Source organism: Lates calcarifer, unplaced genomic scaffold (genome assembly GCF_001640805.2).
Source record: "Lates calcarifer isolate ASB-BC8 unplaced genomic scaffold, TLL_Latcal_v3 _unitig_573_quiver_1311, whole genome shotgun sequence".
Lineage (NCBI taxonomy): Eukaryota > Metazoa > Chordata > Actinopteri > Centropomidae > Lates > Lates calcarifer.
This window is the reverse complement of record NW_026117695.1, coordinates 1-27,257: the sequence shown is the minus strand read 5'-3', so window position 1 is coordinate 27,257 and position 27,257 is coordinate 1. Positions and strand designations below refer to the sequence as shown.

Sequence of the window (27,257 nt, the reverse complement as noted above, 5' to 3'; positions counted from 1 at the left end):
ATCTTCTCCAGACTGTCCATACACCTCTCATATCTTCTCTATAATGGGCACGGCAACATGTTGTGCTTTCAAACGAAAAACGTCCTTCATACTGTACTTTCCCATCCCGGTAGCGTTTGTAGTACAGGTATAACTCCTATTAAAAGGCCGCTGATAACCGCGAGACCAACCAGTGCTGCGATGGCTACAATGAATGGGATGATGTTGGCTGCAGAGAATTGGGTGAGGGGTAGGGGTAAGGAAAAAAGGAACAAAGAATATTAGACGTCAAACCAATGACAAAATTAAAAAAAAAAAAAAAAAACACCAAAACAGTCAGAATGAACTTCCTTCTTTATATCACATGAGTTAGAGTCAATTCTCAACAACTGTGAGAAACAGTACTGAAAACAATGCTGTGGGGTTTTTTTTCCACTGACTCACTAAGTCAGTGGAAAAAGAATCCTAACACTGAAGGCTGGATGTTACAAAAAGCTAACACTTACGTTTGACATCCACGTGAAACATCACAGTGACATCCCCACTATGTTACTGACTTCACAGGTGTACTGGCCCCCGTGCTCAGAAGCTACAGATTTGATGGTGAGAACATTGCTGTTGGAGGGCAGGAGGCTGGATGGTGGGGAGCACCCAGGTGTACGAGGGGCTGGGGTTTCCAACAGCTGTGCAACTCAGCTGTAGAGGGCTTCCTTCTGTGATGGTGATCTGATCTGGATGTGGTGGGACCAGTAGCTGAGGCTTATCTGTGTGTTGATGGAGGGGGAGAAGAAATGCAACACGTCATTACAGCAACATGGAAACAATTTTGAAAGAATAAACAGCTTATCTGTCAACACAATACAATGTAAAAGAGCAGTGGTGGAAAGTACCAAATTTCTTCCTCCACAGCACGGTCCCTACCAAACTGTTTAACTTTCAGTTTCTGCTACATTTCAAAAGAAAATCTCCGAAATTTAGCTGTAGTTAAGAGTTACTTTACTTTTCATCTCACTGTATTAAATACTGTAACAAACTGGAAGTGACATGTTAGGAGTTATCATTATAACCTAGCTCTGCTTTTTGGTCTCCACTAAATGTTCCATTGTGTTCACCAGCCAGTCACCAACTTTGTCTGTCAGTTGTTTGCCTGATGAGTGGGTGGTTTTTACAGTCTTTTTTTAATCTGATAACTGCTGTTACCAAAATGAGGCTGATGGGAACATTGAGAATAAACCAAACCAGTAAAGTTGAGGGTCCAAAAAAAAAAAAAAAAAAGCAGTGAGATAAAAGATGCTGTAAAAGGTTGAAGAGATGGAGATCCAGGTGATAATTATTACACTACTATACTTACACTTACACTACTATATAAAAATATGTTTAGTGCAGCTTTAAATAACAGATAGAGGCCAACATGATAACCAAAGACAGTTTTTTGAAAAAGTTGTGTGTTATAGGTTTTGTTTGTTGCAGACATATGATAAGTTTTTACTTCTTGGCTGAAAACTGAGGTGTGTGTTTGTTTGCTGTCAGACTCACAGAGGACAGTGGCACGGATACGTTGATGTGATGACAGCACTAGAGGGGGCTGTGGTCCTTCAGGTCCCAGTTCCAGTTCGGCTTCACACCAGTACTGGACTCCATCATCCTCTTTACTGGTGTTGATGTTCAGAGTGAAGATCTCAGTCACTGGTTTCTTCCCTGTGTTGTTGGACTGTAGTTGACCCAGTGCTGTCTGTCCTCTGTAGAAGGTCACAGTGAGGTTTTCAACAGGAGCAACGTTGTATACTTCACACTGCAGAGTGTACTGATGACCCTCTAACAACGGTCCAGAGTGATCCCTAAAGCTGATGGACACATTGTCTGGAGGCTCTGTGGAGGAGGGAAGAAGAGATAAGCTGAGAGACACACACACAAAGCAGAAGTACAAATCTGTTAACTGCGTATTTGAAAAAGCATGTGAATGTGAATGTGAATACTTTGTCCAACAGGAAGTTAACTTACTGTACACAGTTACAGGCAGCGTGCTGCAACACTGGTGATCAGCAAGTTCATAATAGCACATAGGAGACATTTCCCATTCAGTCATTTTTTCAACCTTCCATGAAATTTCTGTTCCATTTATTATATGGTTTCCCAGAGATTTTTCCAAACTAAAAATCTCATAAACATTTTTTACAGAGCAGGTGGCAGAGGTTGGGTCACCATGTTTCACTACCAGTCTGGACGGTTTGAACACAGGTTTATCTGCACAGTTTTCATCTGTAAAAACAAACACACAAACAAAGAAACAAAGAAACATTAACCATTGTGTTGGGATTTTAAAGTTTCATGTAAAATATGCAAATAAATACACTATGAAAGCATGTAAAACACTCAACAAACCATAAGTTAATTAGTGCTATATACTGAGTCTTTTACCAGAATTTTTCTTCTAAGAGTATTTTTCTTATAACAGCGTTTTTGTTTGTTCATTCAGCCTGTCCTAATTATAATAACCCTCTCATTTATTGCTCTAATGGTGCGTTGCCAGGCAACTTAAAATGGCCCGTGAACCTAACATTGGCAGTTGTCCTGCTTTCATGTCAACTGGTGCGTACACACTCACAATTTTGAAGGTATTTAACAACACTTTCATTTCACATCACGTAGCCACGTTTTTCCGAATAAATCATCTCTTTTCTAATCAATGTTTGAATCAGTCAATAAGGTTATAGGTTATAGATCTATGGCTATTTTCCACTGATTTAAACAAGTCAAACCTTTCACTGACTGTTACTAAAGTTTACTAAAGGCTAAAGTTCTGCCAGTCTCGGTTGTAGGTTCACAATAAGTAACCTATAATGATTCAAAATGTAGTCTTAGGAAAGAAAGATATGTAGTTTGTACTTTACCAGACAAACTATAAACACTATATAATACTATAAACGCTATAGATCACACACTACAACTATATATTAAACCACAAAATTATGGAAAAACACATTTGGCGACACATCCTTAAAAAAATGAAAGGATATACGATGAAACAAGACGTGTTTTAAGCATTAGGCACCAGTTATCACTCCATCTGGTAACAGGCGCTGAAAATATAAAGTAAAATACAACAATGGCAGAAAACACTCACCACAACTGGACACATGGAATCCGGGCAGATAAGTCGCCAAAGAAACAATCAAAAATATGTAACACAAAAACATGGTTTCCCGTTTTAGAGAGCCGTGCCCGATGATATGACCGGTCGAGATCGAGTCTGGTCAAGAAGTGTGGTGGGATTTGAAAGTAAAAGCAGATAAATAATGACCGCTGTTATTTTCAATGGGGAAGAGGCGGAGAATCTGAATGTCCCACAGCAGGCTGCGCCCTGAGTACAAGCCTTTAAACTGAAATTGAAAATGATCAGCATTGGGGAAATCCCGGTACTATCACGAGGAATGAAATCACTGAAAATTTTCTGACATCAGGGGCTCTCCTGTTTCGTAGTGGGACAAACTGACACGGTAACACCTTTTTTAGTCAAAAGTGTGAACGACCACAAGCGAAGGCTGGTGTGAACACAGATAATCGGAAATATTTCAGTCGAAAAACCCTTAGAAGTGTCCTTACATTATAAAGCGTTATAAGCCATTTATGAAATAGACTGTTGCTGTTCAAGCTCAATCCTTCTTATTTGTGTGTAATGACCTAATGTAAATCCCCACAATATGTAGCTTTGCAAAACTCCAACTTGAGTGATCAGACACAGCTGTGTGGATGTTCAGCTGCTCTATTTTATGAATCAGTCACGTGTTTTTGTAGGTATTCAGCCAAAAAGTGCAGTGTTTGACCCACTGGGGTAGAGAGTATCCAGGTAAAGTACAAGTGCGTCGAACTGTGCTGGAGTGTTTCACAGTTTTCCACTGCTCTAGTCAGCACTGTCATTCCTGAGAACAGTGTCTCCTTCCTTCCAGAAAAACAAGACAAGGACTCTTAATCACCTTTATCCTGTCTCCCTACATCTTCCTCTGATCCCTCCCTTCATACTCCAAATATTATCTACGTGTTTTCTCATTTATTCTTTGCCACCAGCTAGTTATTTTTAGTTTGTAATAACCTACGCTCCAACTCCAGCTTGTAGCCAGAGGAATGCAGGGGTCCATATCAGAGGCCCAGATATTTTAACAGCACTTGGTGTAAGGAAAAGAGCAGCAGAGCCACACACCCAGAACACAGAGAGGTGGGATGTGAAGTCTGACTTCCACCAACCAATGAAAACCCTCAGTGAACTGTGGTTTGCTGTATGTCAATGATTAAATGCATCTGAACCACTCCTTACCGGAACCAATTTCTAAAAAAACACTCTTTATAAAGGGTCATTGGGTTGTACTAATGGCTCTACAAGTCATTAACTTTTTTAATATTCAAAAAAATGTGAGCTGCCAGGTCGTGAAAGATGAATTTGATTTGATTTAATAATGGATGGAAAACAAACCACAATAAAATTTGCTTATTATTATAAAATAGAAGCTTGATACTCTCACATCTGTACAGTAAATGTGAAACTACAGCTGGGAGACAGTTAGTTTAGCATAAACACAGGAAATGAGGAAACTCACTTATCAACACGTTATACCTAATTTGTGTGGTGAGTTCAAAACAAAAAACGTGTTGTGGTTAAGTAGCTGACATGCTTCCCCCCATAAAAGCACATCATGACACTTCCTCTTTGGCTTCTGTTCAAATCTAAATGAATAAGCCTTAATGTCTTGGTAGAAAATCAAATAGGAAATCAAGACTGTTTCTAATGGGTGTTGGCCTCTGCCAGGGTTGTCATCAACCCTGTCTGTGGTTTTCAAGGACAGGATTTCAAGGCACAGCAAAGGGAAGGAGAATGTCCGGTTTGGAGGCCTCAGAACTGCCTCTCCACCATTTGCAGACAATGTGATTCTGTCGGCTTCACCTTCAGTGTGTGCTGGGTTGGTTTGCAGCCAACTGTGAAGTGGCTGGGAGGAGAGTCAAAATGTCCAAGTCAGAAGCCATGGCTCATGGTCAGAAAATGGTGGATTCTTCCCATCGCGATGGGGCGGAGTTCACGCCCCAAGACTTGGCAGCATCAGCAGTAAAACAGGTGTTGTACCAGACCATTGAGGTGAAGAGGGAGCTGAGCTAGAAGGCAAAGCTTTCATTTAACCAGTTGATGGTCAAGGCTCAGCCTTAGATATAGGACGAGGAGCTCTGATATCCGGATAGATGGAAGAGAAGAGAAAGAAGCCTTCAGATTGCTGAACACCTCACTTAATCAATAACCTGTCACCTCACTTCATAATAAATAAGATCTAATTCTAGCTCCAGAAGAAAGCTTGCCTCTGCAAAATAACAGGCTCAACAGGCAGCCGTTGTACAAACCAGGTTAAAACTCCATTGTTAATCTCCATGTCTGTCATTTTATTACTCACTGACCTTTTCGAGCTTGCCTCTACATGTTCTTTGGCTGAAGGTGGTGTAATTAGGTGTATTCCAGTCAGGCTAACAGTCAGGATTTAGTTGGAGCAGGGGACAATCGAAAGAGAAGCTAAATCAGATATGACTGTAGATTTTCTCTTCCCCTGCATTCATGTGAAATGACTGGATAAGTGAACTTTGAACAAGGAGTTATATACAAAAAAATACATCTCTCTGCCTGAAGTCAGTGTTAACGTTAGTTACTGTAAACACCTTGCACGGTTTATACATTGGGAGAAGTGGCTAACCATTTCATTCTACCATCATTTTGTTGATTCTTTTGGGATGAAAGTAAGAAATTCAACAGAACTGCATGCATTTGAATTAATTCGGGGTGATAATCTCTACAGTATAACGTATGAAGTTTCCAGTTCTTCACAGAACATAGAAGTGATACATGCTCTTAGATGCACCATGGGGAAGTTGACTGTGGTTGACATTTTGCCATTTAAGTGTCAGGGGGGCGTGGGGGGAATTTCATAGGAAATATTACTTAACTTCACTGCCTGAACCGGACAGGAAACCAGCATGCTGTTCAAACAATCCAACAGCTAAATTTATAGTCATGCACAACATGTATTACTGCAATGTCATGTCACAGACTGTGTATTCAGTGAGGTCATATAGTTTAGTCATGAGTACTACATCAACTCTTACTCAGAATGATGAAATTTAAAGGGAATATATGGATATTTTTAACCATGTTTTTTGTTTTCTTAGGACCAACTGAAAGTTTCCATCACTTACAGCATTTTCTGGCTGAAGTCGCAATGTACTTCATCACATGGCTTTTGTAATGGACCAAACAATGACCTACTAAGGTCTAGCTTGTTATAGTATTCTCTCTGTGCTCTACCTGCCTGTAAAGCTAATTATTACTCTAGCCCTCCATCCTAATTTCTCAAAGTCTTAGATACACAATTAATTTTGTAATATTTTTCTTTTACACTGATGTATTATTGAAGAGGCCCAGTGGGCACAGGGCAAGGGACCTGAGGTCAGGCACTGAAAGAAACACAAACCAACTACAAAGAGGTGACAAAATAACCACAATGACGAAAAATAGATGCAAAATGACTTCACAACAAAATGACTGTAAAGCAGTACAACATGACCACAAAGAGACACAACAAACCCCAAAGAAATAAAAAAAAAGAAAAGGATAAAAAGAAATAGACCCATAACAACTAGAATGACTACAAAGAGATGCAAAATGACCAGAATGAGATGCAAAGCAGCTTAAAAATTAACATGAAAAGATTAAATATAGATGCAAAACAACCAGAAAGTGTGGGTGGTCTTTTGCCCAAGGGCCCACTGTGTCACAGTCTGCCCATGGTCTTTTAGTACAGCCTCAATGGCACACTGCATTTTACTGCATGTAGGCTATTGCCAGTGTATGTGACAGATAACACTTTGAATCCTGGAATCATTACATGAATCATTACATATCTTATTAATCACTGTGACTGTCTTTTGGTGAAACAACACAATTCTAGATAACTGGAGAGGTAAGAGGGGTGAGGACTGTACCAGTCACAACGTGCCCATTTTCCACTTGATTCACATGTGTCATTTACTCAACATGAGTCACATGAGTAGACTTCTTTCATTTCTTAACTAAGTTTTAAATTACAATTAACTATACTGAAAATGATAGTGAGAAGAAAAAGTCATAATCAGATAGTACGTTTATAAAATGGCACCCCCCAGTGGTAGTCTGAATACAGACACTGTGGCAGACGGCTGATTGGAGGGGAAATCCCCACTCCTGTTATAAGTTTACAAAAACCACAAAACCTTTTCTGTCAAGTAGAAGTAATGATGTGAATAATGTGCTTATTGATAATATTAGTAAAAGAACTGAGTTTTATGTATGCACAGCCATGCCTAAAAACTATGGGACAAGAGCACAATCATGTTTATTTTTTAGCCAGGGAGTAGTTTGGCATATCAATGACAGGAAATGCTTTTGCTTTTATGTAACTGTGTACTAGCTGTGCTTTGATTGTAATCTCAATTCAAGATTAGAGATTCATATTAACTGTTGGTGTGGATGAATACTGAATGAAAATACAGTATTTAACTGAATAAAACATAAACAGGATGCATTTTCAAAGTTAGGAAAATAATTGTGGCAATGGAATTGCGCTTACTGACTGTATTATTATTTTTTTAAATAATCCTTTTTGTTTCTTTAACTTGACTTGTGAAGTCGTGAATCACAGCACCTCTCCAATACTTACATTTTTCATTTTTACTCTATGTATTTGATTCACTGTAAATTATTTTTTTCTCCAATATGAAGGTCTAAAAGTTTTTTTCTTTCTTTTTTTTTTTGTTTACTTAGCAATTCAATTCATCAATTGAAGTTCCTTGAAAACATTCTTAGTCAAGATTTTTTTAAAGACTGCTCACTTATTTTTTGGATCAAATTTCCTGATTTAAATAACAACACCTTTGTAACTTTAGATGTTATTTTATTTCAGAAAAAATCCTTATTTATTACTTTTTTAGTTTGGAAAATAGGATCAAAACACATTGTATGACGCCGCACAGGCACCAGTACCCATACCAAGTCCTATCCTTTTATTTGTTATTAATTTTTTGTCTGGCTAAATATACTAATACTATTAAAATGTAAACGTCTCACACATTGCTAAAATCCTCAATTTCCGAGGAGAAAAAATACGAAGGACATGACCTATTATCTTACACACTGTAAGCTTAACACTTAAACACTGCTCACTTTGCAGATTACAACACAGTAATATATCAGTATTACATGGTGGAAAATACGTTTTCTGTTCCACAGACAGCAATATTTTGACCGTGTTTTTCCAAAATCAAAAACAAAAAATATTTTAAAAAAAAGGAATTAAGGAATTTTTCTGAAATGAAATGCATTCTGCAACATTTTTACTGTGATTTCAAGTAAGCGCTGGTCTACATGAACAGTAATTCAAGAAAAATATTGCATCTAAGTGAATTTGTATATGTATAAAAGCCATTACTATTATTTCAAAAACTGCTCATGTTATAGATTACACACTACAGCACTCTAGTGGTTGAATATCAGTACTGCACTGTGAAAACAAATGGCTCACAACAGGTTGCGTTTTCATTTGAAGAACAGATTAAGCTATGCTGGAGATGGTGGCTGTTTATCATGTTATAGCTCTGGAAACAAACTGCCTCTTAATAACTGTGTGAATGAACTCAAACCAGAGAAAAGGATAAAAGCATGAAGCACATACTGAAGCTGGGAATAGGTGTTGAACTGGTACTGGGTATGGTCCAAGGGGAACTGAATTTTTCTGATGTCACCACCGGAGGGGGCTGTGGTCCTTCAGATCCCAGTTCCAGTTTGGCTTCACACCAGTACTGGACTCCATCATTGTCTTTACTGGTGTTGATATTCAGACTGAAGATCTCAGTCACTGGTTTCTTCTCTGTGTTGTTGGACTGTAGTTGACCCAGTGCTGTCTGTCCTCTGTAGAAGGTCACAATGAGGTTTTCAACAGGAGCAACGTTGTGTACTTCACACTGCAGAGTGTACTGATGACCCTCTAACAACGGTCCAGAGTGATTCCTAAAGCTGATGGACACATTGTCTGGAGGCTCTGTGGAGACAAACAGAGAGATGTAGAGAGACAGACATGAACACAATAAGATAAAGGCTGACAACAGCTGACAATTATTATCACTCATTTTGATTATAAATGATCAAATCATCACTCGCAGCAGTTCTTTGTTCAACAGGAAGTTAACTTACTGTACACAGTTATAGGCAGCTTGCTACAACAACAGTAATGAGTAGCATTAATATGACAGCATTTGGTTAATGTCCTCCATTCAGTCATGTTTTCAACCTCCCATAAAATTGTAGTTCCATTTGTTGTATGGTTTCCCATAAAGTTTACCAAACCCAAAAAATAGTCTTGGTAAGACTGGCGTATCGAGCATGTGACAGAGACTGGGTCACCATACTTCACTACCAGTCTGGATGGGTTGAACACAGGTTTATCTGGACAGTATTCATCTGTAAAAGAAAGACAATAAACAACTTGATATAAAATTAGCAATTAGATACACTAAAAAACACATGTAAAACTTCTACATAGTGACATTGCCTACCTCATTTAGCCTAATTATTTACTATTGTATTGTGTACAGAACACCTCAAATAAACCACATAAAATCAACTTTTAATGTAATGTAATTATGCTGCATAGGTTTTTATTTATCCAAGATATTTACTTGTCTCCGATCAATTAATCAGTTGCTGAAAACCAATTATATACTCACCATGCAGTGATTACGAATCCATGTGCTACTATTATTACAAATATTGATAGTCATAGTCATAATAATAATGATAACTACTTACTTTGTTGAGCTTTAAAAGAACTAAATTAGAACTTAAATAAAATACAGGAGGATAAATGTCCAAACAAATCACAAAAAGAAGAGTACAATCTCTATATAGGTGCTTCTGAGTTTTTAAGACTAAGATTCAGCAGCAACAGCACAGTCTTTCTCAGAACAACCAGTATTGATCATCATACTAATAAATAATAATCTAATTTATACAGGGAATAACCTGATGACAATAAAACCTTTTTTAAAGGTGGATTACAGATGGAAACTCTTCACTTACCACAACTGGAGACATGGAAGTCACATAGAAAACTCATCAAAGAAACAACCAGAAGGATGAAAAACATTGTTCCCAGTTATTCTCTTCAGAAGCACGATAAAAAAAAACCCACTCAGAGAATGAATGCACTTTAAGAATTCACTCCCTCAGATTTTCTACTGCAGTAGAACAATGTTATCATTGTTACCTGTTTTCGTATAATACATCCTGTCTGAATTCTTTCCACTGTAATTTCTTCCACAAGTTCATAACTTGTGGAAATGAAAGTGCTGCATTGTACAGCTGCAGATAAGATAAGACACCTTTAGAAGTTTCTCCCTCCATATTCATTTTAAAGGGTACTTTCCATAATACACATATTTTTTATCTTCTCTGACTCAGCCTAAAAAAGAGAAAGAAAATCTAAAATAAAGCATAGTTTATTTAGTTTAAATGCATTTCAATAACAGCCTATACTAGGACAGGAGTTACAAATCATCTTAAGGCCAATTTAAGGAAGACCTGATACAAAACCATGTCCACATAATCAAGAAATCAAGAGGCAGAAACCAGAAAAATATAGGTCAAAAGTCAAAGGAGAAAACATCTCCATTCAAAGTAGAGAAAGAATCCATGAAATACAAATCTGATTCTACAACTAATACTTCAATTTAACAGTTCAGGTTACATTACACTTTAACAGTAAGAATGATACAGATGTCATTTCTCCCACCTTAAAAGCTGAAGCAAAGTTAACAGGAGACTGAGGGAGATGTGAAGGACACATGGAAGCCTCATCAAATCTCATTAAACAGAAAAACATTATTTGCAATTGCAGTCTTGTACAGTCTTGAAGTGGAAGTGCAACAAATATTATATCAAGTTGTCATTTTTTCCCAGTGATGTGTTCAGTTTTAACAACTACCACAAACTGTCACAGACTTATTGAAGTTTTTGTTTTACATGTGTAATGAGAGGAAACAGGCTTGAAGAATAATGTATGTGTATATTAGATATACCATGATTGTGATTTCAAATGATTTGACAAGAGAATTTTTACCTTGAGTTCAAGTAACTGTCAGTCTACTTGAACAGGAATCATTGCATGTTGCATTTAAGTGAATTAGCATGCATAAAATCCATTATTATTACTTCAAACATTGCTCATGTTGTAGATTACAAACTACAGCACTCTAATGGTTGATTATCAGTACTTCATTGTGAAAACAACTTGTGCACAGCAGATATAAGCTATACAGGAGAGTGACTGTTCATGTTACAGCTCTGGAAACAAACTGCCTCTTAATAACTGTGTGAATGAATTCAAACCAGAGAAAAGAATAAAAGCATGAAACACATACTGAAGCTGGGAATAGGTGTTGAACTGGTACTGGGTATGGTCCAAGGGGAACTGAATTTTTCTGATGTCAGCACTAGAGGGGGCTGTGGTCCTTCAGGTCCTAGTTCCAGTTTGGCTTCACACCAGTACTGGACTCCATCATCTTCTTTACTGGTGTTGATGCTCAGAGTGAGGATCTCAGTCACTGGTTTCTTCTCTGTGTTGTTGGACTGTAGTTGACCCAGTGCTGTCTGTCCTCTGTAGAAGGTCACAGTGAGGTTTTCAACAAGAGCAGCTTTATGTACTTTACACAGCAGACTGAACTGCCCGTATTTACGCATCTGCCCATAATTAAAGCCGATGGACACACTGTCTGGTGGTTCTGTGGAGATAAACAGAGAGAGATGTAGGGTGTCTTATAGTATCAGGCACTAAGATGTTAGCAGCAGATCCTTAAAGTCCTGTACACTGTGAGGTGGGGCCTCTATGGGTGGACTTGTTTTTCTAACATATCCCACAGATGTTTTTTTTGGGCTGAGATCTGGAGAATATTGAGGACAAGTCAACACCTTGAACTATTTCTCATGTTTGTCAAACAATTCCTGAATTATTTTTGCAGTGTGGCAGGGTGCATTATCCTGCCACTGCAATCATTTAAATGTACTAATTTAACAAATGCTTCTGTTCAAAGTGACTTACAAGTGATGAACAATACTAAAGCTTCAGTGCAGTAGGAAACCTTAAAGTAAATATTAAGTGCTAATCTATAAGGCAAAGTGCAAGGAGATAAATTAAAGAAGTGCACTACAAGTGCATAGTAAGTGCTATTGTGAGGAGATACTCTCAAAGAGATGAGTTTTCAAGAGATTCTTGAAGTTAGGGAGGGATGTTCCTGCTCTGATAGCATTTGGTAGCCTGTCCCACCATCTGGGAACCACAAATGAGAACAGTCTGGACTGTGAATGCGTAGTATGCAGGGATGACAGTACCAAACAATAATGTCTCAAGGAACACAATTGCATGCTGAGACAGGTAAGGCCTGATTTTTCTTATGTCGTTTTGTGTGAAGCGTCATGACCAGGAGACAAATGCAACATGGTCAAGGATGGATAGCTTGTCACCAAACATGAAACCTCTCTCACAACAGGCTGCCTTTTCATTTGAAAAACAGATATGAGCTATACAGGAGATTGGTGGCTGTTTATCATGTATAAAAGCCATTACTGTTGTTTAAACCATTGCTCATGTTATAGATTACACACTATAGCACTCTAGTGGTTGAAAATCAGTACTGCATTGTGAAAACAACTCGTGCACAACAGGAAGCCTTTTCATTTGAACAGATTAAGCTATACAGAAGATGGTGGCTATTTATAATGTTACAGCTCTGAAAACAAACTGCCTCTTAAAAAACTCTGTGAATGAACTCAAACCAGAGAGAATAATAAAAGGATGAAGCACATACTGAAGCTGGGAGTTGGTGTGGAACTGGTACTGGGGGTAGTCTCAGGGGCAGGAGTACTGTTCACAGTGGCACTGAATTTTTCTGAGGTCACCACTATAGGGGGCTGTGGTCCTTCAGGTCCCAGTTTCAGTTTGGCTTCACACCAGTACTGGACTCCATCATCTTCTTTTCTGGTGTTGATGCTCAGAGTGAAGATCTCAGTCACTGGTTTCTTCTCTGTGTTGTTGGACTGTAGTTGACCCAGTGCTGTCTGTCCTCTGTAGAAGGTCACAGTGAGGTTTTCAACAGGAGCAACGTTGTGTACTTCACACTGCAGAGTGTACTGATGACCCTCTAACAACGGTCCAGAGTGATTCCTAAAGCTGATGGACACACTGTCTGGAGGCTCTGTGGATGAGGGAAGAAGAGATAAGCTAAGAAACACACACAGAAAGCAATAGTACAAATCCTGTTAACTGTATACTTGAAAGAGCAAATAAAGGAAACCATCACTGGCATAGTTTAGTGTAAGTAATTTGTTCAACAGAAAATTAACTTACTGTGCACAGTTACAGGAAGGCTGGTGCAGCACAGGTCTTTAGCAGCATTAATATAATAGCATATGGCAGATGTGTCCCATTCAGTTATTTTTTCAACTGTCCATAAAATTGTAGTTCTGTTTATTGTAAAGTCTCCCACAGAATTGTCCAAACCAAAAACATCAGAAATATGTAATACAGAGCAGGTGGCAGAGGTTGGGTCACCATACTTCACTACCAGTCTGGGTGGTGTGAATACAGGTTTATCTGCACATTTTGGATCTGTAAAGAAAAAGATATTAAAATACTCAACTAGATACACTATAAAAACATCTACAACTGTAATTCTACAGTTATGACAATCAGAGCTATTTGTCTTTTTAGCTTTGTTTGTTCATTTTTAGATGTATTTCCTGCACGGTAAAGTTGCCTGGCAAACTGGCCAAGTCTTTCATGACAAAGTAAGTACAAACAAAAACAATGACTATGGTAAGTATTTATTCAGCAGCAACAGTGCAGTAGTCATTTTCTTTGTTGGAACAATCATTACTTATCATCATACCAATATTTAATAATCTAATTTATGCAGAAAATAGCCTGATGACAATAAAACCTTTTTTAAGGTGGATTACAAAATGGGAACTCTTCACTTACCACAACTGGAGACATGGAAGTCACATAGAAAACTCATCAAAGAAACAACCAGAAGGATGAAAAACATTGTTCCCAGTTATTCTCTTCAGAAGCACGATAAAAAAAAACCCACTCAGAGAATGAATGCACTTTAAGAATTCACTCCCTCAGATTTTCTACTGCAGTAGAACAATGTTATCATTGTTACCTGTTTTCGTATAATACATCCTGTCTGAATTCTTTCCACTGTAATTTCTTCCACAAGTTCATAACTTGTGGAAATGAAAGTGCTGCATTGTACAGCTGCAGATAAGATAAGACACCTTTAGAAGTTTCTCCCTCCATATTCATTTTAAAGGGTACTTTCCATAATACACATATTTTTTATCTTCTCTGACTCAGCCTAAAAAAGAGAAAGAAAATCTAAAATAAAGCATAGTTTATTTAGTTTAAATGCATTTCAATAACAGCCTATACTAGGACAGGAGTTACAAATCATCTTAAGGCCAATTCAAGGAAGACCTGATACAAAACCATGTCCACATAATCAAGAAATCGAGAGGCAGAAACCAGAAAAATATAGGTCAAAAGTCAAAGGAGAAAACATCTCCATTCAAAGTAGAGAAAGAATCCATAAAATACAAATCTGAAAAAACAAATGAATAATGAAGTGAGCCATCATCAATGTTAGTTACACGTGTTCTGCCTGATGTGGCAGGTGAAAATGGCTGCAATTAAATTTTCACAGTGTTCAATGCCTGTTAAGATCACAAACAAGTAAATAGGATCAACCACAAAGTATTACAGTTACAATCAGATGATCTGAGAGGAGTAATACAATTAACAAAGCAATCAAGTTATCTAGAAACATAAAGGTCTACTGTACATGAAAAGATGTTATTACTTTGATGGTTTCTGTCTGAAAATATTTTTAAGGATGAACTCTATTGAGGCAAACAGTTTATTAGTATTAAATGATAATAATTTGTGGCGCTTCAGAGCTAAATGTCTTTGTAGCTTTGTTTGTTCATTTTTAGATGTATTTCCTGCATGGCAATGTCGCCTGGCAAACTGGCAGTTGTCGTTCATGACAAAGAAAGTACAAACAAAAACAATGACTACAGTAAGTACATTTTTCATTTTCTTTCTTGGAACAATCATTACTGATGTTTATACTAATAATTAAAAACTGAATTTCTACAGGGAATAGCCTGATGACAATAAAACCTTTTGTAAGGTGGATTACAGATGAAAACTTTTCACTTACCACAACTGGAGACATGGAAGTCACACAGAAAACTCATCAAAGAAACAACCAGAAGGATGAAAAACATTGTTCCCAGTTATTCTCTTCAGAAGCACGATTAAAACATTTGGAAATGCATGTATAAAAGCCATTACTGTTATTTAAACCATTGCTCATGTTATAGATTACACACTATAGCACTCTAGTGGTTGAAAATCAGTACTGCATTGTGAAAACTACTCATACACAGGAACAGGAAGCCTTTTCATTTGAAGAACAGATTAGGCTATACAGAAGATGGTGGCTATTTATAATGTTACAGCTCTGAAAACAAACTGCCTCTTAAAAAACTCTGTGAATGAACTCAAACCAGAGAGAATAATAAAAGGATGAAGCACATACTGAATCTGGAAGTTGGTGTGGAACCGGTACTGGGGGTAGTCCTAGGTGCAGGAGTACTGTTCACAATGGCATTGAATTTTTCTGACCATCTCACCATCTCTCACCATTGTAGGGGCTGTGGTCCTTCAGGTTCCAGTTCAAGTTTGGCTTCACACCACTACTGGACTCCATCATCCTCTTTTCTGGTGTTGATGCTCAGACTGAAGATCTCAGTCACTGGTTTCTTCTCTGTGTTGTTGGACTGTAGTTGACCCAGTGCTGTCTGTCCTCTGTAGAAAGTCACAATGAGGTTTTCAACAAGAGCAACTTTCTGTACTTTACACAGCAGACTGTACTGCCCCTATTTACGCATCCGGCCATAATTAAAGCCGATGGACACACTGTCTGGTGGTCCTGTGGAGATAAACAGAGAGAGATGTTAGGTGTCAGGCACTAAGATGTTAGCAGCAGATCCTTAAAGTCCTGTACGCTGTGAGGTGGGGCCTCTTTGGATGGACTTGTTTTTCTAACATATCCCACAGATGTTCGTTCGGACTGAAATCTGGGGAATTTGGATGACAAAGCAACACATTGAGCTATTTGTCATGTTTGTCAAATAATTCCTGAATTATTTTTGCAGTGTGGCAGGGTGCATTATCCTGATACTGCAATCATTTACATTTGCTAATTTAGCAGATGCTTCTATTCAAAGTGACTTAGAAGTGATAGAAAATACTAAAGCTTCAGTGCAGTAGGAAACCTTAAAATAAATCTTAAGTGCTAATCTATAAGGCAAAGTGCAAGGAGATAAATTAAAGAAGTACACTACAAGTGCATAGTAAGCGCTATTGTGAGGAGGTGCTGTAAAAGAGATGAGTTTTCAAGAGATTCTTGAAGTTAGGGAGGGATGTTCCTGCTCTGATAGCATTTGGTAGCCTGTCCCACCATCTGGGAACCACAAATGAGAACAGTCTGGACTGTGAATGCCTAGTATGCAGGGATGGCAGTACCAAACAATGATGTCTGGAGGAACACAATGGCCAACAAGGAGAGTTCAGTCTTGGAGAGAGTTAATTGAAGGGGGTGTACCTTTATCCATGAGGATAGTTAGAGAGACAGGCTGAGATTCTCACTGAGACAATGGGGTCATCTGGTGGGAATAGCTGGGTGTCGTCTGCGTGGCAGTGATATCAGGAGCCATGCAAGCGGATATTTGGACCAAGGATGTGGTGTATATTGCAAACATAAGGGGCCCCAGTACTGATCCTTAGTTATCCCTCTGTGGGGGTGGGATAAGGATGTTTGTCATTGCCAAGACACATTGAAGGAGAACCCAGTGAGGTAGTATTCAGACCAAGAAAACACTTTGCCTGAGATGTCCATATTGGACAGGACAGATTGTAAGATGCATTGGTTCACCATGTCAAAGGCTGCTGATAGGTCCAACAAGATACAAATGGAGGACTGAGCTGCAGGTTTGCAAACTAAATCAAACACAAAAATGAGACAGATGTGAATGTAGCCAAACTAAGCTTCACTGAGAGAATGGAGAATCATGGAAAATATGAATGCACTCAAACCAGAGAAAAGGATAAAAGCATGAAGCACATACTGAAGCTGGGAATCAGTGTGGAACTGGTACTGGGGTTAGTCCCAGGGGCCGGAGTACTGTTCACAGTGGCACTGAGTTTTTCTGACGTCACCACTGGAGGGGGCTGTGGTCCTTCAGGTCCCAGTTCCAGTTTGGCCTCACACCAATACTGGACTCCATCATCTTCTTTTTTGGTGTTGAAGCTCAGAGTGAAGATCTCAGTCACTGGTTTCTTCTCTATGTTGTTGGACTGTAGTTGACCCAGTGCTGTCTGTCCTCTGTAGAAGGTCACAATGAGGTTTTCAACAGGAGCAACGTTGTGTACTTCACACTGCAGAGTGTACTGATGACCCTCTAACAACGGTCCAGAGTGATTCCTAAAGCTGAAGGACACATTGTCTGGAGGCTCTGTGGAGACAAACAGAGAGATGTAGAGAGACAGACATGAACACAATAAGATAAAGGCTGACAACAGCTGACAATTATTATCACTCATTTTGATTATAAATGATCAAATCATCACTCGCAGCAGTTCTTTGTTCAACAGGAAGTTAACTTACTGTACACAGTTATAGGCAGCTTGCTACAACAACAGTAATCAGTAGCATTAATATGACAGCATTTGGTTAATGTCCTCCATTCAGTCATGTTTTCAACCTCCCATAAAATTGTGGTTCTATTTCTTGTATGGTTTCCCATATAGTTTACCAACTCCAAATAATAGTCTTGGTAAGACTGGCATATCGAGCATGTGACAGAGACTGGGTCACCATACTTCACTACCAGTCTGGATGGGTTGAACACAGGTTTATCTGGACAGTTTTCATCTGTAAAGAAAAAGACATTAAACACTGTGATTTTAAACAGCTTGATGCAAAATTATTAACCAGATACACGATAAAAACATGTACAGCTGTAATTCTACAGTTATGACAATCAGAGCTATATGTCTTTGTTCCTTTGTTTGTTCATTTTTAGATGTATTTCCTGCATGGCAAAGTTGCCTAGCAAACTGGCAGTGGTCCTTTATGACAAAGTAAGTACAAACACTGACTACAGTAAGTAAAGATAATTCTCTTTCTTGGATCATTAATCATTACTGATCATGATACAGTAAAAGCTTTTTTAAGGTGAATTACAGATGCAAACTTTTCACTTACCACAACTGGAGACATGGAAGTCATGTAGAAAACTCATCAAAGAAACAACCAGAAGGATGAAAAACATTGTTCCAAGTTATTCTCTTCAGAAGCACGATAAAATAAGCAAAACAAAACAAAACAAACGAACCCCCCCCCCCCCCCCCCAAAAAAAAAAACAAAAAAAAACCACAATTTAAAAAATCATTTAAACCATTTAAAATCAAAGGTGGTCAGAGAGTGATTGCACTTTAACAATTCACTCCCTCTGATTTTCTACTGCAGTAGAACAATGCTATCAGCACAGCCTGTTTTTATATTACACATCCTGTCTACATTTTTCCCACAGTAATTTCTTCAAAGTTGGTAACTTCTGGAACCGAAAGTGCCACATTGTACAATTACAGATAAGATAAGACACACTTAGAAGTTCCTCCCTCCATATTCATTTTAAAGTATATTTTCCATAATATACATATCAATATACATATCATCTTTAATCCACTGACTTATCTTCTCTGGCTCTTAGCCTAAAAAAGAGAAAGAAAGTCTGAAATATGTCAACATTTATTTAGTTTAAATACATTTCAATAGCAGTTTTAAAATGACTTTGTTTTTTTGTGTATTAAAAAAAAGATTCAACAAAGTGAATGATTTTGCTGCCCACATCAGCCATGACATGACAGCATTTCTACTAGGACAGGAGTTGCAAATCATCTTAAGGCCAATTCAAGGAAGACCTGATACAAAACCATGATCAAGAAATCAAGAGGCAGAAACCACAAAAATATAGGTCAAAAGTCAAAGGAGAAAACATCTTCATTCAAAGTAGAGAAAGAATCCATGAAATACAAATCTGATTCTACAACTATTACTTCAGTTTAACAGTTCAGGTTACATTACACTTTATGATACTTTATGATACAGGTGTCATTTCTCCCACCTTAAAAGCTGAAGCAAAGTTAACAGGAGACTGAGGAAGATGTGAAGGACAGATGGAAGCCTCATCGAAGGATATAAGCTATACAGGAGAGTGACTGTTAATCATGTTACAGCTCTGGAAACAAACTGCCTCTTAATAACTGTGTGAATGAATTCAAACCAGAGAAAAGAATAAAAGCATGAAGCACATACTGAAACTGGAAATTATGGGAGTAGTCCCATGGGCAGGAGTACTGTTCACAATGGCACTGAATTTTTCTGACGTCACCACTGGAGGGGGCTGTGGTCCTTCAGATCCCAGTTCCAGTTTGGCTTCACACCAGTACTGGACTCCATCATCTTCTTTTCTGGTGTTGATGCTCAGAGTGAGGATCTCAGTCACTGGTTTCTTCTCTGTGTTGTTGGACTGTAGTTGACCCAGTGCTGTCTGTCCTCTGTAGAAGGTCACAGTGAGGTTTTCAACAGGAGCAACGTTGTGTACTTCACACTGCAGAGTGTACTGATGACCCTCTAACAACGGTCCAGAGTGATCCCTAAAGCTGATGGACACACTGTCTGGAGGCTCTGTGGAGACAAACAGAGAGATGTAGAGAGACAGACATGAACACAATAAGATAAAGGCTGACAACAGCTGACAATTATTATCACTCATTTTGATTATGAATGATCAAATCATCACTAGCAGCAGTTCTTTGTTCAACAGGAAGTTAACTTACTGTACACAGTTACAGGCAGCTTGCTGCAACAACAGTAATCAGTAGCATTAATATGACAGCATGTGGTTAGTGTCCTCCATTCAGTCATTCTTTGAACTTCCCATAAAATAGTGGTTCCATTTTTTGTATGGTTTCCCATGAAGTCTACCAAACCAAAAAAGTAGTCTTGGTAAGACTGGCGTATCAAGCATGTGACAGAGACTGGGTCACCATACTTCACTACCAGTCTGGATGGGTTGAACACAGGTTTATCTGGACAGTTTTCATCTGCAAAAGAAAGACAATAAACACTGTGATTCTAAACATCTTGATGTAATATGAACAGCAACAGATACAGTACATACATATGTAAAACTGTAATTCCACACTTAGAACAATCAGAGCTATATATCCTGCAGGTTTGTTTGTTTAATTTTAGATATATTTTTGCATGGCAGAGTTGAGGTACAAATAAAAACACTGACTAAAATAAGCATTTAATCTACTTTAACATATCTTATTTAGCCTAATTATTTTGTACATATACACAGTTATGTACAGAGCACTTTAAATAAATTATATAGAATAAACATTTGTCATGTAATTGTAATTATGCTGTATAGGCTTTAATTTAACCAAGATATTTGCTTTTCTCTGATCAACTAATCGGTTGCTGGAAACCTATTATATACGCACCAGGTTTACCAACCCATTTACAACAACCATTACAAATAATAATGATAATAATAACTACGTGCATTTTTCTTCACGGAACAACCAGGACTGATCATTATGGTCCATCCATTACCTATACTGCTTATCCTTTAAGAGTTGCAGGGGACACTCTGGACAGGTCTCCAGTCTTTCCACAACCACTCACACCTACGGGCGATTTAGAGTCTCTGGTTAACCTAACCTGCATGTCTTTGCAGTGTGAGAGGAAGCCGGAGAACCTGGAGGAAATCCACGCACAGGCACAGGGAGAACATGCAAACTCCACACAGCAAAGCTCCGGGTGAACCAGGGTTCAAACCTTGAAGCTTCTGTGAGGTGACAGTGCTAACCACTGCTCCACTGTTCCCCCTCAGCTGATCATCATAATAATAACTAATTATCTAATCTATACAGGGAACAGCCTGGAGACAAGAAAAGCCCTCTAAAGATGGATTACAGATGGAAAACTTACCACAACTGGAGACATGGAAGTCACGCAGAAAACTCATCAAAGAGATCACCAGAAGGATGAAAAACATTCTCTTTAGAAAAACGAGAAATAAAACCATCAGACATTCAAAATCAAAGGTAGCCAGAGAGTGAATGCGTTGTGAAAGTTCACTCCCTTTTATTTTTTACTGCAGCAGAACAAAGTTGGTAGCGCAGCCTGTTTTCACTTCATTAATCCTATTCCAGCTATGTCTTTTTCCATAGTAATGTTGGTAAAATTGGTAACTTGTGGAAGTGAAAGTGCTGCGTTGTACAGTTGCAGATATGGAACACGCACTGTGCGTAGGGCAATCATGCACACCATAGTGTCACCAGCAAGGCCTCCAAGTCAAATCAGCTGAGTGAGTTTGAGACGAGAGGACAGGAGGCAGGGGAGATCTTAGGTCTGTCATCCACGGTATCGCACGCATTGCTGCAATGACTGACATCTGACCCTAGACCATCAGTGATCAGAGCAAGGCACTACTGCAGGAGAAGAGATGTCGTCTAAGACGCAGTTTGAATCCGTCTCAAGCCAGAGAAAAATTGTGGAAAAGTGGATAGTCGAGCTTCACTCGAAGATGAATATGTTGTTTATGTGAAAATGTAAACATCTGGTCATGTTATGCACTTCAGCTGCAATACAAACATTTTTGTTAAAATAGTTAGTAAATTGACAACCTGTTTCTGTCTGGTAACATTTTTAAGGATGAAACCTATCGAGGCAAACAGAAAGTGGAGCTTCTGCCCTCGCTGCATGTTTGGACATTTGGACATTTGAATCCAACATGTTATTAACTTTAACTTCCTCATGTCTGTTTATTATTATTTATACTAAAACCATCTTAAAGGTGCAGTACCACCAACAGGCTGTGGTGAACTGTAAGTGCTTTCAACAACAGATATTCTGACACAAACAGAGTCTGTGACAGTTTGTGGTAATGAGAGGAAACAAGCCTGGAAAAATATTGATCTGGAATGATTTTACTGAGACTTTGTATTTTTATTTCAAGTAACTCTTGGTCTACTTGAACAGGAATCATGGAAAATATATCTTTTAAGTGAATATGCATGTATAAAATTACTGTTACTGTTATTTAAACCATTGCTCATGTTATAGATTACACACTATAGCACTCTAGTGGTTGACAATCAGTACTGCATTGTGGAAACTAATACATAATAGGAAGCCTTTTCATTTGAACAGATTAAGCTATACAGAAGATGGTGGCTATTTATAATGTTACAGCTCTGAAAACAAACTGTCTCTTAATAACTGTGTGGATGAACTCAGACCAGAGAAAAGAATAAAAGCATGAAGCACATACTGAAGCTGGGAATAGGTGTGAAACTGGTACTGGGTATGGTCCAAGGGGAGCTGAATTTTTCTGATGTCACCACTGGAGGGGGCTGTGGTCCTTTAGGTCCCAGTTCCAGCTTGGCTTCACACCAGTACTGGACTCCATCATCCTCTTTTCCGTTGTTGATGTTCAGAGTGAAGATCTCAGTCACTGGTTTCTTCTCTGTGTTGTTGGACTGTAGTTGACCCAGTGCTGTCTGTCCTCTGTAGAAGGTCACAGTGAGGTTTTCAACAGGAGCAACTTTCTGTACTTTACACAGCAGAGTACACTGGCCGTATTTACGCATCCGCCCATAATTAAAGCCAATGGACACACTGTCTGGTGGTTCTGTGGAGATAAACAGAGAGATGGGCTTGTTTTTTTAACACATCCCACAAATGTTCGTTCGGACCAAGATCTGGGGAATTTGGACGACCAGTCAACACTTTAAACTATTTGTCATGTTCCTCAAACAATTCCTGAATTATTTTTGCAGTGTGGCAGGGTGCATTATTCTGCCACTGCAATCATTTACATTTACTAATTTAGCAGATGCTTCTATTCAAAGTGACTTACAAGTGATGGACAATACTAAAGCTTCAGTGCAGTAGGAAACCTTAAAGTAAATACTAACTGCTAATCTATAAGGCAAAGTGCAAGGAGATAAATTAAAGAAGTGCACTACAAGTGCATAGTAAGTGCTACTGTGAGGAGGTGCTCTCAAAGAGATGAGTTTTCAAGAGATTCTTGAAGTTAGGGAGGGATGTTCCTGCTCTGATAGCATTTGGTAGCCTGTCCCACCACCTGGGAATCACAAATGAGAACAGTCTGGACTGTGAATGCCTAGTATGCAGGGATGGTAGTACCAAACAATGAAGTCTGGAGGAACACAATGGCCGATAAGGAGCATAATCCTGTATGACTGAGTTCAAGTAGATGGATGCAGACCCTGAAGTGGCTCTGTAGGTAAGCATTAGTGACCTGAATTTGATTTTGGATGCATTTTGGACCATTTGCAATGGTTTCACTGCCTATGAAAGAAGGTCCGCCAGAAGGGCATTGCAGAAGTTGTGTGAAGCGTCATGACTGGGAGACAGATGCAGCATGATCAAGGATGGATAGCTTGTCATCAAACATGACACCTTGGTTTCTAATGACCTTGGTTGGAGTGACAGATGAAGAGATGATTTGGATTTTGATATTGTGATGGACAGATTGATTGGCTGGGATGACAAAGAGTTCAGTCTTGGAGAGGGTTAATTGAAGGGGGTGTGCCTTCATCCATGTGGATAGTTTGAGAGACAGGCCGAGATTCTCACTGAGACAATGGGGTCATCTGGTGGAAATAGCTGGGTGTTGTCTGTATGGCAGTGATATGAGAAGCCATGCAAGCGGATAATTGGACCCCAACGATGTGGTGTATATTGCAAACAGAAGGCCCAATACTGATACTTGGCTACCCCTCTAGGGAGGCCATGGGATAAGGATGTTTGTCATTGCCAAAACACAATGAAGGAGAACCCGGTGAGATACTCAAACCAAGAAAGCACTTTGCCTGAGATGCCCATATTGGACAGGACAGATTGTAGGATGCGTTGGTTCACCACGTCAAAGGCTGCTGATAGGTCCAACAAGATACGAATGGAGGACTAAGCTGCAGGTTTGCAAACTAAATAAAACACAAAAACAAGACAGATGTGAATATAGCTAAACAAAGGTTCACTGAGAGAACGGGAAGTTGACCTTGATTCTGAGAAAGATATTACTTAAGTGATGTGTGTGTGTGTCTTGAATGAAGTCTGGGGATTTCACTGAAAGTTTTTACTTTTTAACAGGTATAAGATATACAGGAGATGGGTGGCTGATTATCATGTTATAATTCTGGAAGCAAACTGCCTTTTACTAACTGTGAATGAACTAAAACCAGAGAAAGGAATAAAAGCATGAAGCACATACTGAAGCTGGGAATCAGTGTGGAACTGGTACTGGGGGTATTCCCACTGGCAGGATTACTGTTCACAATGGCACTGAATTTTGCTGACGTCACCACTGGAGGGGGCTGTGGTCGTTTAAGTCCCAGCTCCAGTTTGGGTTCACACCAGTACTGGACTCCATCATCTTCTTTACTGGTGTTGATGTTCAGAGTGAAGATCTCAGTCACTGGTTTCTTCCCTGTGTTGCTGGACTGTAGTTGACCCAGTGCTGTCTGTCCTCTGTAGAAGGTCACAGTGAGGTTTTCAACAGGAGCAACGTTCTGTACTTCACACTGCAGAGCGTACTGATGACCCTCTAACAACGGTCCAGAGTGATCCCTAAAGCTGAAGGACACAGTGTCTGGAGGCTCTGTGGAAGAGGGAAGAAGATACAAGCTGAGAGATGCACACACAAAGCTGTAGTATAAATCCTATTAACTGTATATCTGAAAGAGCAAATAAAGGAAACCATCACTAGCATTGTTTAGTGTAAGTAATTTGTTCAACATGAAGTTAACTTACTATGCACAGTTACAGGAAGGCTGGTGCAGCACCGGTGATCATTATGATCATCAAAATAGCACACCCAAAATGTGTCCTCTTCAGTAATTTTGCTAACTACCCATGCAATTTTATATTTGTTTAATATAAGTGGTCCCAGAAAAATGTCATAAGAATGTAATGTAGAGCAGGTAGCAGAGGTTGGGTCACCATGCTTCACTGCCAGTCTGGATGGTGTGAACCCAGGTTTATCTGCACATTTTAGATCTGTAAAGAAAAAGACATTAAACACCGTGATTTTAAAACAACTTGATATAAAATTATCAACCAGATGCATCTACAACTGTAATTCTACAGTTATGACAATCAGAGCTATATGTCTTTGTAGATTTGTTTGTTAACTTTTAGATGTATTTACTGCATGGTAAAGTTGCCTGGCAAACTAGCAGGGTCCTTCATGACAAAGAAAAGTAAGATTTTAAGATGACTATAGTAAGTGTTTATTCAGCAGCAACAGCATTTTCTTTGTTGGAACAATCATTACTGATCATCAACCAATAATTAATAATCTAATTTATACAGAAAATAGCCTGATGACATTAAAACCTTTTTTTTTTAAGGTGGATTACAGATGGAAACTCTTCACTTACCACAACTGGAGACATGGAAGTCAGACAGAAAACTCATCAAAGAAACAACCAGAAGGATGAAAAACATTGTTCCCAGTTATTCTCTTCAGAAACACGATAAAAATAAAAAAAATTAAACCATTTAAAATCAAAGGTGGTCAGAGAATGAATGCACTTTAAGAATTCACTCCCTCTGATTTTCTACTGCAGTAGAACAATGCTATCAGTGCAGCCTGTTTTCATATTACACATCCTGTCTAAATTTTTTCCACAGTAATTTCTTCCACAAGTTCGTAACTTGTGGAAATAAAAGTGCTGCATTGTACAGCTGCCAGATAAGACACCTTTAGAATTTCCTCCCTTCCTATTCATTTTAAAAGGTACTTTCCATAATATACATATCAATATACATATCATCTTTAATCCATTGACTCTTATCTTATCTGACTCTTAGCCTAAAAAAGAGAAAGAAAATCTAAAATAGAGCACAGTTTATTTAGTTTAAATGCATTTCAATAACAGCCTATACTAGAAGTTACAAATCATCTTAAGGCCAATTTAAGGAAGACCTGATACAAAACCATGTCCACATAATCAAGAAATCAAGAGCAGAAACCAGAAAAATATAGGTCAAAAGTCAAAGGAGAAAACATCTCCATTCAAAGTAGAGAAAGAATCCATAAAATACAAATCTGATTCTACAACTAATACTTCAATTTAACAGTTCAGGTTAATTGTAAGAAAAATAATAAATAATGAAGTGAGCCATCATCAATGTTAGTTACACGTGTTCTGCCTGTTGTGGCAGGTGAAAATGTCTGCCATGAAATTCCCATAGTGTTCAATGCCTGTTAAGATCACAAATAAGTAAATAGGATCAACCATGAAGTATTACAGTTACAATCAGATGATCTGAGAGGAGTAATGCAATTAACAAAGCAACCAAGTTATCTAGAAGCATGTAGGTCTACTGTACATGAAAAGACGTTATTACTTTGATGGTTTATGTCTGAAAATATTTTTAAGGATAACACCCATTGAGGCAAACAGTTTGTTAGTATTAAATGATAATAATCTGTGGAGCTTCTGCTTCAAATGCATGTTTTGACATGAACAGTATGATTCAAACTGAATCCAACAAGTTATCAGCTTGAACTTCCTCACATCTGTTTATTATTATTGCGTCCTAAAAACCATCTTAAAGGTGCCAGTACCAACAAACAGGCTGTGGTGAACTGTGAGAAACACTTGGCTTCAAAGTGAAGTGTGTAGTTTTCTTGTCTGCTTCCTGTAGGCTTGTGAATGTGCTTTCATGTGTTAGTATTGGCATGGACACTGTCCTGGCTGGTTAGACCTCTGTACAGGTAGAAGGTGGGTGAGCTATATGTTGGTTATTACATAAGGTCACTGGATATTGTACCAGTAAGAATGATAAAGGTGTAGTTTCTCCCAGCCTAAAAGGTGCAGCAAAGTTAGCATGAGACTGAGAAAGATATGAAAAACATTTTCAATTGCAATCTTGTACAGTCTTCAAATGGAACAATTGTTTTGACAGTGCTTTCAACA

The 27,257-nt window shown here is 38.5% G+C and overlaps 3 protein-coding genes across 8 annotated transcripts; all 3 read right to left on the bottom strand.

Annotated features, from left to right (window-relative positions):
* Window positions 1–551: 551 nt before the first annotated feature.
* Window positions 552–22,091, bottom strand: LOC108876335 (vascular cell adhesion protein 1). Of its 5 annotated transcripts, none has more exons than XM_051069043.1 (4): window positions 21,232–21,444; window positions 9,233–9,499; window positions 1,516–1,848; window positions 552–743 (listed from the first exon to the last, which is right to left on the bottom strand). In XM_051069043.1, the coding sequence occupies exons 1-4, from the start codon at window positions 21,326–21,328 to the stop codon at window positions 562–564; spliced, it is 879 nt and encodes a 292-aa protein (XP_050925000.1). In that variant the 5' UTR covers window positions 21,329–21,444; the 3' UTR covers window positions 552–561. The 5 variants fall into 5 exon arrangements, with proteins under 5 accessions (XP_050925000.1, XP_050925001.1, XP_018521307.1 ...); XM_051069044.1 differs by lacking the exon at window positions 21,232–21,444 and adding an exon at window positions 14,073–14,187; XM_018665791.2 differs by lacking the exons at window positions 9,233–9,499; window positions 21,232–21,444 and adding exons at window positions 1,981–2,238; window positions 3,104–3,383.
* Window positions 10,195–18,552, bottom strand: LOC108876334 (uncharacterized). Of its 2 annotated transcripts, XR_007812263.1 has the most exons (6): window positions 18,430–18,552; window positions 17,830–18,096; window positions 17,291–17,677; window positions 15,319–16,092; window positions 13,440–13,700; window positions 13,139–13,287 (listed from the first exon to the last, which is right to left on the bottom strand). XR_007812263.1 is itself a non-coding variant. In XM_051069042.1 (4 exons), the coding sequence occupies exons 1-4, from the start codon at window positions 18,494–18,496 to the stop codon at window positions 11,420–11,422; spliced, it is 1,119 nt and encodes a 372-aa protein (XP_050924999.1). In that variant the 5' UTR covers window positions 18,497–18,552; the 3' UTR covers window positions 10,195–11,419. The 2 variants fall into 2 exon arrangements, 1 of the variants encoding a protein (XP_050924999.1); XM_051069042.1 differs by lacking the exons at window positions 13,139–13,287; window positions 13,440–13,700; window positions 15,319–16,092 and adding an exon at window positions 10,195–11,817.
* Window positions 22,092–22,230: 139 nt separating the features above from the next.
* LOC108876336 (uncharacterized) lies at window positions 22,231–25,998 on the bottom strand. The gene is made up of 4 exons (XM_018665793.2): window positions 25,713–25,998; window positions 25,084–25,329; window positions 24,545–24,931; window positions 22,231–22,936 (listed from the first exon to the last, which is right to left on the bottom strand). The coding sequence occupies exons 1-4, from the start codon at window positions 25,777–25,779 to the stop codon at window positions 22,539–22,541; spliced, it is 1,098 nt and encodes a 365-aa protein (XP_018521309.1). The 5' UTR covers window positions 25,780–25,998; the 3' UTR covers window positions 22,231–22,538.
* Window positions 25,999–27,257: the final 1,259 nt, after the last annotated feature.

Bases quoted from the DNA above. Each gene is read 5' to 3' on its own strand.
- LOC108876334 (XM_051069042.1), bottom strand. From the start codon at position 18,496: ATGTTTTTCATCCTTCTGGTTGTTTCTTTGATGAGTTTTCTACATGAC. The intron at 18,097-18,429 runs GTAAGTGAAAAG...TTTTCTTTACAG, and splicing joins CTTCCATGTCTCCAGTTGTG to ATGAAAACTGTCCAGATAAA. The intron at 11,818-17,290 runs GTATGTGCTTCA...TTATCTCCACAG, and splicing joins CACACTGATTCCCAGCTTCA to AACCACCAGACAGTGTGTCC.
- LOC108876335 (XM_051069043.1), bottom strand. From the start codon at position 21,328: ATGGTTTTATTTCTCGTTTTTCTAAAGAGAATGTTTTTCATCCTTCTG. The intron at 9,500-21,231 runs GTAAGTTTTCCA...TTTCTTTTACAG, and splicing joins CTTCCATGTCTCCAGTTGTG to ATGAATACTGTCCAGATAAA. The intron at 744-1,515 runs GTGAGTCTGACA...ATCAACACACAG, and splicing joins TATCCGTGCCACTGTCCTCT to ATAAGCCTCAGCTACTGGTC.
- LOC108876336 (XM_018665793.2), bottom strand. From the start codon at position 25,779: ATGTTTTTCATCCTTCTGGTTGTTTCTTTGATGAGTTTTCTGTCTGAC. The intron at 25,330-25,712 runs GTAAGTGAAGAG...TTTTCTTTACAG, and splicing joins CTTCCATGTCTCCAGTTGTG to ATCTAAAATGTGCAGATAAA. The intron at 24,932-25,083 runs GTAAGTTAACTT...CCTCTTCCACAG, and splicing joins CCTTCCTGTAACTGTGCATA to AGCCTCCAGACACTGTGTCC.